This window comes from Cnephaeus nilssonii, assembly GCF_951640355.1.
Source record: "Cnephaeus nilssonii genome assembly, chromosome: 13".
NCBI classification, from domain to species: Eukaryota; Metazoa; Chordata; class Mammalia; order Chiroptera; family Vespertilionidae; genus Cnephaeus; species Cnephaeus nilssonii.
The window spans coordinates 1567156-1577954 of NC_137084.1; the positions used below are offsets into that span (position 1 = coordinate 1567156).

The window sequence follows — 10799 nt, forward strand, 5'->3', positions numbered from 1 at the left end:
CCACCCGCCCTGAGGCCTGGCCCTCGGCCACAGGAACCTCTCCAGGGACCTCCCATCCTCCCAGCACGACCGGCCCTGCTCACTGCCCGTGCCTGTGCGTGTGCGCCTCGCCCCCCTTGGGGGCTCTCAGGAGCAGGGACCGCGTGCCCACTGTGTCTCCTGCACCCAGCAGGGCACAGGCCCACAGCAGGTGCTCGCTGCGTGCAGGGTGCGGAACTGGTGAGCGAGTGAACGAGTGAATGAGCGAGCTGGCGAACGGGAGACAGGGGTGGGGAGGGCCCAGCGGGCTGGGCTCAGGCCTGGTGCCAGCGCTGTGGCTGCCCAGCCCTGGGCCGGCTCACAGCCAGGCTCTGAGTACCCGGGCGGGCTGTGCCCTGGAGCAGCGGTGGCCGGGCCCGGCACTGACATGGGGGCCTGCCACGCAGGTCTGGACGACACCTCCTTTGCCCACCCAGGACCCCAGGGGCTGAAGGACTCCCCACGGCCAGGTGAGGACCAAGGCTCTGCCACAAGGTGGCGTGGTCTGGGCTTTCCACAAGGGACCTGCAGCCACGGGGGCCTGGGAGCCCAGCTAGTGCGGGGGCCCTGGGGGGCGGGGCTGCTGGCAGCAGCTGGCTCCCCCGTGAGGCTCAGTGAGCCTGAAACTTGGGAGGTCGCGAGCATGAGCTCCCCAGGGCCCTGCCGGCCAGGGGACCCAGAACCCCAAGACCCACCGGCTCCCTCCACAGCGCCCGGCAGGGGCTGGTGCTCCACATGGGGGACCGGCCACTTCTCCACCTTCGACGGCCACGCGTATGACTTCGAGGGGACCTGCAACTACATCTTTGCGGCCATCTGCAAGGACGCCTCCTCCCCCACCTTCAGCGTCCAGCTGCGGCGAGGGCCCGGCGGGGACATCTCCCGGGTCATCGTGGAGCTGGGGGCCGCGGTGGTCACGGTGCAGCAGGGAGCCATCTCCATCAAGGACGTGGGGTCGGTCAGGGACCAGGGCCGGGGCTGGGAGCCGGGGCCGAGGGAATGGCCAGGGCGGAGGGCAGCCGCTGACCGCTCCCCCCTGCAGAGCCGTCAGCCTGCCCTACACCAGCAACGGGCTGCAGATCACCCCCTTCGGCCAGAGCGTGCGGCTGGTGGCCAAGCAGCTGGAGCTGGAGCTGGTGGTGCTGTGGGGCCCCGGCGCCCACCTCATGGTGAGGACGCAGTGGGGGCTGCACCTGCGGCAGGTGTTGGTGGGCAGAGCTGGGGGCTGCCCCTGAGGCGGGGGTCCAGACCAGTTCCCCAGCTCCTCAGCTCGGCGGACTCCGGCCAGGAGCCCGGATGGGCCTGGGCTTTGCTGGAGGCTCAGTTTCCCCATTTGAAAGTGAGGACCATCCAGCAAGAAAAGAAGTCCCGGGAGGGAGGGCGGTCACAACCTATTCGGTGAGGCATCCGCGGTCTCTGCATCTGGGCGAGGGGTCCCCGGGCCAGGGAGCCCCGCCCCTCCCCGCTAGCCCCGTGTGCCGACCGCCCGCCCTCGCCCGCAGGTCCTGGTGGAGGACAGGCACATGGGCAGGATGTGCGGGCTCTGCGGGAACTTTGACGGCGAGAAGACCAACGAGTTTCTGAGCGAGGACGGTAGGTGGGGGCGGGCGGGGCCCCCTGTGCCCAGCCCAGGTGCTGACCCTGCGCCCCGCCCCCTGCAGGCACGCGCCTGGAGCCCCACAAGTACGCCGCCCTCCAGAAGCTGGACGACCCCAACGAGATCTGCACCCACGAGGCCATCCCCGGCCCCCGGGTCCTGCAGGCAGAGCACGTACGTGAGGGCGGAGCCCGCGCAGCCTGCCAGGTGGAAGCACTGGGTGCGGGGCGCGGCCTTCCCCCCGTGACCGGTGGCCCTCCGCCAGGCCCGGACCTGTGCCCAGCTGCTGGCCCTGGTGGCCCCCGAGTGCGACGTGCCCAAGGAGCCCTTCGTGCAGAGCTGCCAGGCCGACGTGGCCGCGTGTGCCCGGCCGGGCCAGCAGAGCTGCGCCTGCGCCACGCTCTCCGAGTACTCACGCCGCTGCAGCCTCGTCGGCCAGCCCGTCAGCCGCTGGCGGAGGCCCGGCCTCTGCTGTGAGTCCTAGGAGGCTGCAGGGAGGGCCAGGGCCAGGAGGCCTGGTGGGGAGGGGCTGGGAGGGGGGCAGGGCCCAGGGCTCCCTGCCTGCTCACCAGGGCCCGTGTACACACAGCGCTGGGCCAGTGCCCGGCCAACCAGGTGTACCAGGAGTGCGGCGAGGCCTGCGTCAGGACCTGCTCCCACCCGCAGCACAGCTGTGCCCGCTCCTGCACCTTCGGCTGCTTCTGCCCAGAAGGTGGCGTGCCTCTCCCCACGGACCCTCCAGATGAGCCCCCACCCACCCAGCATGTGGCCCCTCTTGGCTCCCTGGGACCAGGACCCCTTAAGTGCTCACGGCCACATGGGCTAATCCACGGGACAGGGAGGGGTGTCCCCGCGGGGGTGGGCCCAGGAGGCTACTGGGAGGAGGTGGGCCCTGGGTGGGGGCCTGTCGGCACGAGGGGGCAGAACGCTGAGTGTGCAGCCCAGGCGGGACTGGGGGTGTGAAGGGGGACAAGCCCTCCTGGGGTGCAGGCTGGGGGGGCCCCCGGAGGGGAGGGGTCTCCCCACGCAGCCCCAGGAAGCTCCTGCCTGCAGGTATGGTCCTCGACGATGTTTCCAAAAACCTCACCTGCGTGCCCGTCGCCCAGTGCCCCTGCACGCTCGGCGGCGTGGCGTACGCCCCCGGGGCGGTCACTGCCGACGCCTGCCGCACCTGGTGAGGACAGGAGGGGATGGGGGGACGTGGGGGCTCGGGGGTCAGGGGCAGCCTCAGCCCGAGGCAGCCAGCTCTGCTGGCCCAGAACACCCGGGGGCGCCCCCACCACTCTGGGCCCCCCCTCCCCACCCCAGCCAGTGCACCATGGGGCGCTGGAAGTGCGAGGAGCGGCCCTGCCCCCGGCGCTGCGCCCTGGAAGGCGGCTCCTTTGTGACCACGTTCGACGCCAGGCCCTACCGCTTCCACGGCACCTGCACCTACACCCTCCTCCAGGTGGGAGGCCCGCCACGAGGGGTCACCACGGGGTGGGGGTCTCACAAGGGGTCCTGCCAGGAGGGGTCCCCACGAGCCCCGGCCCTCTATGCTTACTGTCCTCCCTAGAGCCCCCAGCTCCCCGACGGGGGCTCCCTCATGGCCGCCTACGACAAGTCTGGGTACTCGCATTCGGAGACCTCCTTGGTCGCCCTCATCTACGTGTCCAGCCAGGTAAGGCCGCCCCGTCTGCCGCCACTGCGCCCGCCCAGCCTGAGCACACGGTCTCTGCCGCGGCCCAGCCACCCCTCCGGCCCCCAGTGACTCAGCGCCCTCCCTCCAGGACAAGATCGTGATTTCCCAGGATGAGGTGGTCGCCAACAATGGAGACGCCAAGTGGCTGCCATACAAGACCGGTAGGTCGCAGCCCCTGCCTGCGCCCCGGGGGCCGGGCCCAGAGCGGCCGCCCGCTGAGCCTCTGTCCCGCAGGCAACATCACGGTCTTCAAGCAGACGTCCACCCACCTGCAGATGGCCACCACCTTCGGGCTGGAGCTGGTGGTGCAGCTGCAGCCCGTGTTCCAGGCCTACATCACCGTCGGGCCTCAGTTCAGAGGCCAGACCCGAGGTGAGTCCCCGCCTGGCCTGACCTCCCGGGAAACGAAGGGGCCCCACAGAGACTCAGGGGGCCCAGCAGGTCCAGCCCCCCAGGGGTGCGGCTAGTGCTGGCCTCCTGCCCGGGGCCCGGTTAGGGGCCGCGGGGCAGGACTAGGACGCGGGACGCCCCCCCTCACGGCCTGGCCGGCTCAGGGCTCTGCGGCAACTTCAACGGGGACACGACGGACGACTTCACGACCAGCATGGGCATCCCTGAGGGCACGGCCTCGCTCTTCGTGGACTCCTGGCGGGCAGGGAACTGCCCGGCCGCCCTGGAGCGTGAGACCGACCCCTGCTCCATGAGCCAGCTCAACAGTGAGTGCCGGCCGGAGGGCTGTGCAGGCGGGAAACCCACGCTGGGGGCGCGGGGACTCAGGGGCCTGTCCCCGCAGAGGTGTGCGCGGAGACCCACTGCGCGGTGCTGGTGAACAAGGGCACGGTCTTCGAGAGGTGCCACGCCGTGGTGAACCCCCACCCCTTCTACAGGGTAGGCGGGGCTTGCACGTGGCCAGGAGGGCTGCGGGGTGGGGCACCTCGGGGACAGGGTGTGGATGGCGGGCGCCTACGCTGCTGTCTGCCCGCAGAGGTGCGTGTACCAGGCCTGCAACTACGAGGAGACCTTCCCGCACATCTGCGCCGCCCTGGGGGACTACGCCTACGCCTGCGCCTCCCGGGGCGTCCTGCTCTGGGGCTGGAGGAGCAGCGTCGACAACTGCAGTGCGTGCTTCCAGGCGTGGCGGGGCGGCGGGAGCCGGCGGTCAAGCGGAGGGTGGGGTTGTGACCGGGTCGGGCCAAGCTCTGCCCAGCCATCCTGACGCCAGACTCCCCGCAGCCGTCCCCTGCACGGGCAACCAGACCTACAGCTACGACAGCCGGGCCTGCGGCCGCACCTGCCTCTCCCTGTCCGACCGCGCCGCCGAGTGCCACCCCAGCGCCGTGCCCGTGGAAGGCTGCAACTGCCCCGAGGGCACCTACCTCAACCACAAGGCCGAGTGCGTGCACAAGGCCCAGTGCCCCTGCCTCCTGGACAACCACAAGCTCGTCCTGGCCGGCCAGTCCACTGTGGTCGAGGGCGTCATCTGGTGCGTGAGGTTCCCGGGTGGCAGCCCCGCCCCCTGCAGCCGCGCCCCAGGCCACCCCCTCACACAGCCTCTCTTGCAGCTACTGTTCCAACGGGCGGCTGAGCTGCCCTGGGCGGCCGCCGATGCTCCTGGGTACGTAGCGCAGCGGAGCAGCGACCTGGACCGCGAGGGGCCCTGGCCTCCGCTGAGCCCGCCTCACCAGCCCCCTTCCCTACAGCATCCTGCTCGGCCCCCAAGACATTCCAGTCCTGCAGCCAGTCCTCGAGGAACAAGTTTGGGGCGGCCTGTGCCCCCACATGCCAGATGCTGGCTACGGGCACCCCTTGTGTAAGGCTGGGGAGGGCGAGGGCCGTGGGAGGAAGCCCAGAATCCTCAGGAGAGGCTCTGCCCCCAACCCTGTCCCTGAGAGGCGTGGCCAGTGGGGCTGGGAGGCCCAGCAGCTGAAGGGCAGTGTGCTCAGTCTGGGGGGGTTCCCTGAGGAAGGTGGGCTGGGGCCCCCAACTTGGGGAGGGGTAGGGGGGTACAATAGGCCAGCCTGAGGCATGGAGGCGCCGGAACTTTCCTGAGGGAGGGAGGCTGCCGAGGGAAAGGCCGCGAGCTGGCGGTGCAGGAGGGGTCTGGGAGGAATGCAGGGGCAGAGGGCCCACAGGGGGCCACCCTCCCAGGGGCTGCTGACCTCCGCCCTGCAGGTGCCCACCAAGTGCGAGCCCGGCTGCGTCTGTGCCGAGGGGCTCTACGAGAACGCCAGCGGGCAGTGCGTGCCCCCCGAGGAGTGCCCGTGCGAGTTTGCGGGGGTCTCCTACCCCCGGGGCGCCGAGCTCCACACCGACTGTAAGGCCTGGTAAGCCAGTCCCACCCCGCAGGCCCGGCACAGGGCTGTCCGCAGGGTCCGGTGGGGCTGGGAAGCGGCCTCCTGTGGGGGTGGGTGCGGCGGGCCTCAGAGCCCAGAGCTCCCTGCTCCCGGCAGCACCTGCTCGAGGGGGAAGTGGACGTGCCAGCAAAGCGCCCACTGCTCGTCCACCTGCACGCTCTACGGGGAGGGCCATGTGGTCACCTTCGACGGGCAGCGCTTCGTGTTCGAGGGCAGCTGCGAGTACATCCTGGCCACGGTGAGGCCCTGGAGGGGAGGGGCCACGGGGGCCACGAGGAGGCCCTGGGAGGACTCGGGGGCTCCTGGTGGGCTTCTCCTCAGCGCCCCCTCCCCACAGGATGGCTGTGGCACCAATGACTCCCAGCCCACCTTCAAGATCCTGACGGAGAACGTCGTGTGTGGGAAATCGGGTGTCACCTGCTCCCGGGCCATCAGGATGTCCCTAGGGGTGAGTGGGCTGGTGGGTGTCCCCTCAAGGCAGCCACCCGGCGCCAGGTCCGGGCCGCTCGGTGCCGCCAGCGCTTGCTGCCCCCTCTGCTTCCTCGTCCACACAACGGGCAGCAGGTCCTGGGGCTGGACGTGGGGTGGGGAGCCTCCCAGAACCCTGGCTCAGCCCTCAGCTCAGTGTCCATGACGTTCTGGAACCTCCCGCCGAAGGCAGGCTCGAGAGGACAGGCCCAGCCCAGAGCTGGCCCTCAGCAGGCGCCGTCCGGCCGTGTCCTTAACGGCACCGTGCAGGGGAGCACGGGCGGGAGCAGAGCTGGCGGCACTCAGCAGCCGCCCAGGCTTGGGGCTGGCAGCCTGGTGACAGCCCTGCCCCACAGGGCTTGTCCATCGTGCTGGCGGACAGGAACTACACGGTCAGCGGGACAGACCCCCAGGTGTACTTCCGGGTCAGGGCTGGCTCCCTGCACCTGCTACTGGACGTCACCATCGGCAGCAGCTACAACCTGACCATCATCTGGAACAAGCACATGACCGTCTCCATCAAGATCTCGCGAGCCTCGCAGGTACCACGCGCCACTGCCCAGGTCGCGGGGGGTGGGGGGGGCAGCGCCCACCGCCCATCTGCCCGCCTGACACCAGCCCCCGCAGGACCCCCTGTGCGGCTTGTGCGGCAACTACAACGGGAACATGAAGGACGACTTTGAGACACGCAGCAAGTACGTGGCGTCCAGCGAGCTGGAGTTTGTGAATTCGTGGAAGGAGAGCCCGCTGTGCGGAGATGCCAGACTCACGATGGACCCCTGCAGCCTCAATGCCTTCCGCCGCGCCTGGGCCGAGCGCAAGTGCAGCATCATCAATAGCCAGACCTTCGCCGCCTGCCACAGCCAGGTGAGCTGCGCCGCGGGGCGGGGGGCGGGCCTGAGCAGGCGAGTGGACAGCAGACACTGAGGGCCACTCCCGCAGGTGTACCGCCTGCCCTACTACGAGGCCTGCGTGCACGACACATGTGGGTGCGACATGGGTGGGGACTGTGAGTGCCTATGCGACGCTGTGGCCGCCTACGCCAAGGCCTGCCTGGACAAGGGCGTGTGCGTGGACTGGAGGGCCCCCGACTTCTGCCGTGAGTATCCTGTCCCCCACCGGACACAGCCATGGCGGCAGCACCTCTCCCGGGTGGGCAGCAGGCTGTGCCCTGCAGAGGGACCTGCAGAGGGACCCTGAGCCTCCCAGGCCCGTGCGGGGGGCTCACGGCCACCTGACAGGCACCCATCCTCCCAGCCATCTACTGCGACTTCTACAACTCCCACACGCGGGCGGGCGACGGCCAGTACCAGTACGCCCAGGAGACCAACTGCACGTGGCACTACCAGCCGTGCCTCTGCCCCCAGCAGCTGCAGAGCCTTCCAGACACCAACATCGAAGGTGCGGGCGAGGAGAGGGCGAGGTTGGGCCAGACGACTGATGGCCTCCCGGCCGGAGAATCAAGACAGGATGGTGGACGAGGGCCCAGCCTGGAGCCAGGGGGCTGTGACAGGCACAGGGCAGGGTGGCTGGGGTCGGGGACAAGGGGGTACCTGCCTCTGCAGTTCGGTGGAGAGGCCAGGAGTGGCTGGGACAGAAGAGGGGCTCAGCTCCGGCACTGAGAGCTGGCCTCTCCCGCACCGCCCCCTAGGCTGCTACAACTGCTCCCAGGATGAGTACTTCGACCAGGACAAGGGGACATGCGTGCAGTGCAGTAAGCTCAGACCCAGCCCCCATGCCCACCCAGCCCCCACAGCAGAGCCCCTGCACAAACCTCTGGCCAGTTCTCCAGCACCCTACTCCCCAGCTGTGCCCCTGAGGTGCTGGGACCCCCATGCCCCAGACAGCAAACACGAAGGGAAAACAATTAGGCTTCCCTCCCCAAATGTTGACGCACCCACACCCAGCCCCCAGCTGCAGGGCAACCCAGGCCCGGGCTCTGCCAGCCTACTGGGTATGTGGGTGACAGCTGGCCTGGAGCTACCACAGGTGGGCGCTGGACAGCGTCCTGGCTGCCAGGCATCACCACGGTTAGGCAGTGGTGCTGGGAGAAGAGAAGACCCGGGGGGGAGAGGGGAGGAGGACTGAGAAGCAGGCGCCCGCCTAGGGACACGCCTGGAGGGCGGGACCGGGAGGGGCGGCACGTGGTGACAGCACTGACCCCGCTTCCTCTTGCAGTGCTGCTGCCCACCTCGCCGCCGCCGCCCACCACAGGTGATTGCGCACACACTAGGTGCCAAGGTGAAGCAGCACTCTCCCCGGGCTCGTCCCTGGGCACCGTCAGCCCAGCCTGTGCCCATCCCTGCAGCCGCTGGCTGGCATGCGGGCAAGGCTGGGCTGCCCCACATGGCGGGGGCAAGCGGCGCTGACCAGGACAGCAGAGGGGAGGGGCATGGAAAGCGTGGCTCCTGGCTGGACGGCCACTGTCACAGCAAGGCCAAAGGGACTGGATGTTGCCCTCAGCGGGGCACAGGGCTTTCCACCCGGTGCCTCCTGTGCAGCCCACCTGGGGGCGGGGGGCTACATGGCTCAGCAGCCAAGAGAGGGGGCTCCTCCCAAGGTTGTGCCCACGGTCACAGCCCTTCTGCCTCACTCAGGCTCGCCCTCCACAGAAGCCAGGCCTACCTTGGCCACCCCCAACATCACAGCCACCCCCAGAACCACGGGGCCCCTCAGCTCCACGGCACCCTCACCAAGCTCCCGTGCCACACCTGCAACCCCCACGGCCTCGGCCCCCTCCTCCGCACAGACGGGGCCGGCCCCGACCACGCGGCCAGAACCCACCGTCTCCTCGGGAGGTGAGGCCGCTGTGGGGGCGGGAACGCGTGACGATCAGACACGCTCCCTGGGTGCGGGGAGGGCAGCAGATGCTCGGCACAGAAGGCGGGACTGAAGGACAAGCTGGCCGTGGGATGTGGCGGATCCTGGCTGCCTGGCACTGTCACTGAGAAGCATATGGGACCTGCGGGTGCAGGGAGCGTAGGCCAGCCCCCCATGAGCCCACACAGCAGCCCCTGCCCGCCCAGGGACCATGAGGGGACATGCCATGGGTCCTGCTGGCAGGCAGGTGAAGGGCCAGCCAGCGGCCCAGTGAGCCTGTGGCCGCTGGAAAAGCACTGAGGCCCCGAGTCAAGGTCAGCTGAGGAAGGACGTGCGTGTCAGCGAGGGGAAGGCACACGCCCTTCTCGGGGGGGTAGCTCAGTGTGCCCTGCTGGCCAGGCTCCTGTGGCACAGGTGGGGCAGGGAAAGGGGAGGGCAGATGGTCCGGTGGGATGTGCTGGGCCCTGTTCCCTGCAGCGTCACCTCGAACGACCTCCGCCATCACCACACGAGCCACGTCAGGGCCAGCCCCCACAGCCACTCCCACGTCAACAGCCACGGGACCTACTGTGACTCGGGCTACCACGCAGCCCACGGCACCCCTGCTCAGCACAGCCACGCAATCCACAGCGCGGTCCACAGTGCGCACCACGGCGGCATGGCCAACGCCAACCACACCAGAACCCACCACAGGGTCCCCCCAAGGTAAGGCTACCCCACGCAGGCCCCCACTGAGGGAAGACAGCACAGGTGCTCCAGCGCCCAGCCCGGGCTGCGGAACCGCGTAGAAGAGCAGTCCACAGAGCCCCAGGAGGGGACGCCTCCAACCCAACAGGGAGCCGCGGGGGCAGGCAGCACAGCACCAGCCTGAGCCTACAGCTAACCACGTGCTCTCTGCACCTCTCCCCGCCACAGTGCCGACACGCCCACCCACCACGGCTGCCCCCACACCAGGTGAGGACAGGGCCCTGGCGACGCCAGAGGTCCCAAAGGCACTGGATCTAGATGGCAGTGACCAGGTCTGAAATCAGGGCCACAATCAAAATTCCAGAAAGATCCCCACAGGAAGGAGCCCGTCAGTACCGGAAGCCCATCACACCCACGCGGAGTGCGGGGGAAAGAGAGGGGCCATACACGCAGCAGGAGAGGAACACAAACGCGAGAACCATAATGAGCAGAGTCAGGAAAACAAGGGAGCCCAGCGTGGGGAGCACAATCAGCAGCAGGTGGGAGAGCACGTGCCCGGGCCCGGACGACATAACAACCATTAACGCATCACTTTCCACAGGCCACTCGACGCCCCACCAAACCGAAGGAACCACCATAGGATCAACAGGGAGCACCTCAGGCCAGAGCACAGCACACACAAGCCCAGGGACCAGGTCAACCAGGGCCACACCCGACGGGCCACACACTCCCTTCACTTCTCACTCCGCCCCCACAGGTTCCGTGTCCACCACCTCCCACATTACAGGTCCGCCCACAGGAACATCATTCCGGACCACCACCACCTTCCCAACCGCATCTCCATCCAAGACCACTCAATCCACTCAGGTTCCAAACTCTGCCACCTCCTCTGTCACCCCCACTTCTCACACAGTGGTCACCCCAACACAACCAGAGACCCACTCTCCTTCCATCTCTACTGCAAGGCCAACAGGCTCCTCTTCATCGACACACGTCCCTGCCACGGGCACAGTGCTCTCACCCTCCACACCGCCGTGGACAGCGACCACACGAGGAACCACCCAAGCCCCTCACTCTGTCAGCACAGCCAAAACCTCCACCTCCCTGGTGTCACACCCCTCCGCACCTGCCCACTCTGGGACCACATCTGTTCCACGCACCACCATCTCACCCA

At 68.9% G+C, this 10799-nt stretch overlaps 1 protein-coding gene across 1 annotated transcript; it reads left to right on the forward strand.

Annotated features, from left to right (window-relative positions):
* The first annotated feature begins 407 nt into the window (after nt 1-407).
* MUC6 (mucin 6, oligomeric mucus/gel-forming) lies at nt 408-10361 on the forward strand. Its single transcript, XM_079787981.1, has 23 exons — nt 408-972; nt 1061-1187; nt 1521-1611; nt 1680-1789; nt 1881-2088; nt 2205-2327; nt 2669-2789; nt 2924-3062; nt 3171-3275; nt 3385-3457; nt 3531-3668; nt 3851-4012; nt 4090-4184; nt 4282-4414; nt 4530-4796; nt 4883-5106; nt 5469-5620; nt 5747-6098; nt 6475-6660; nt 6746-6985; nt 7061-7217; nt 7376-7519; nt 7770-10361. Exons 1-23 carry the CDS (start codon nt 662-664, stop codon nt 8204-8206), a joined length of 4095 nt encoding a protein of 1364 aa, XP_079644107.1. The 5' UTR covers nt 408-661; the 3' UTR covers nt 8207-10361.
* Nucleotides 10362-10799: the final 438 nt, after the last annotated feature.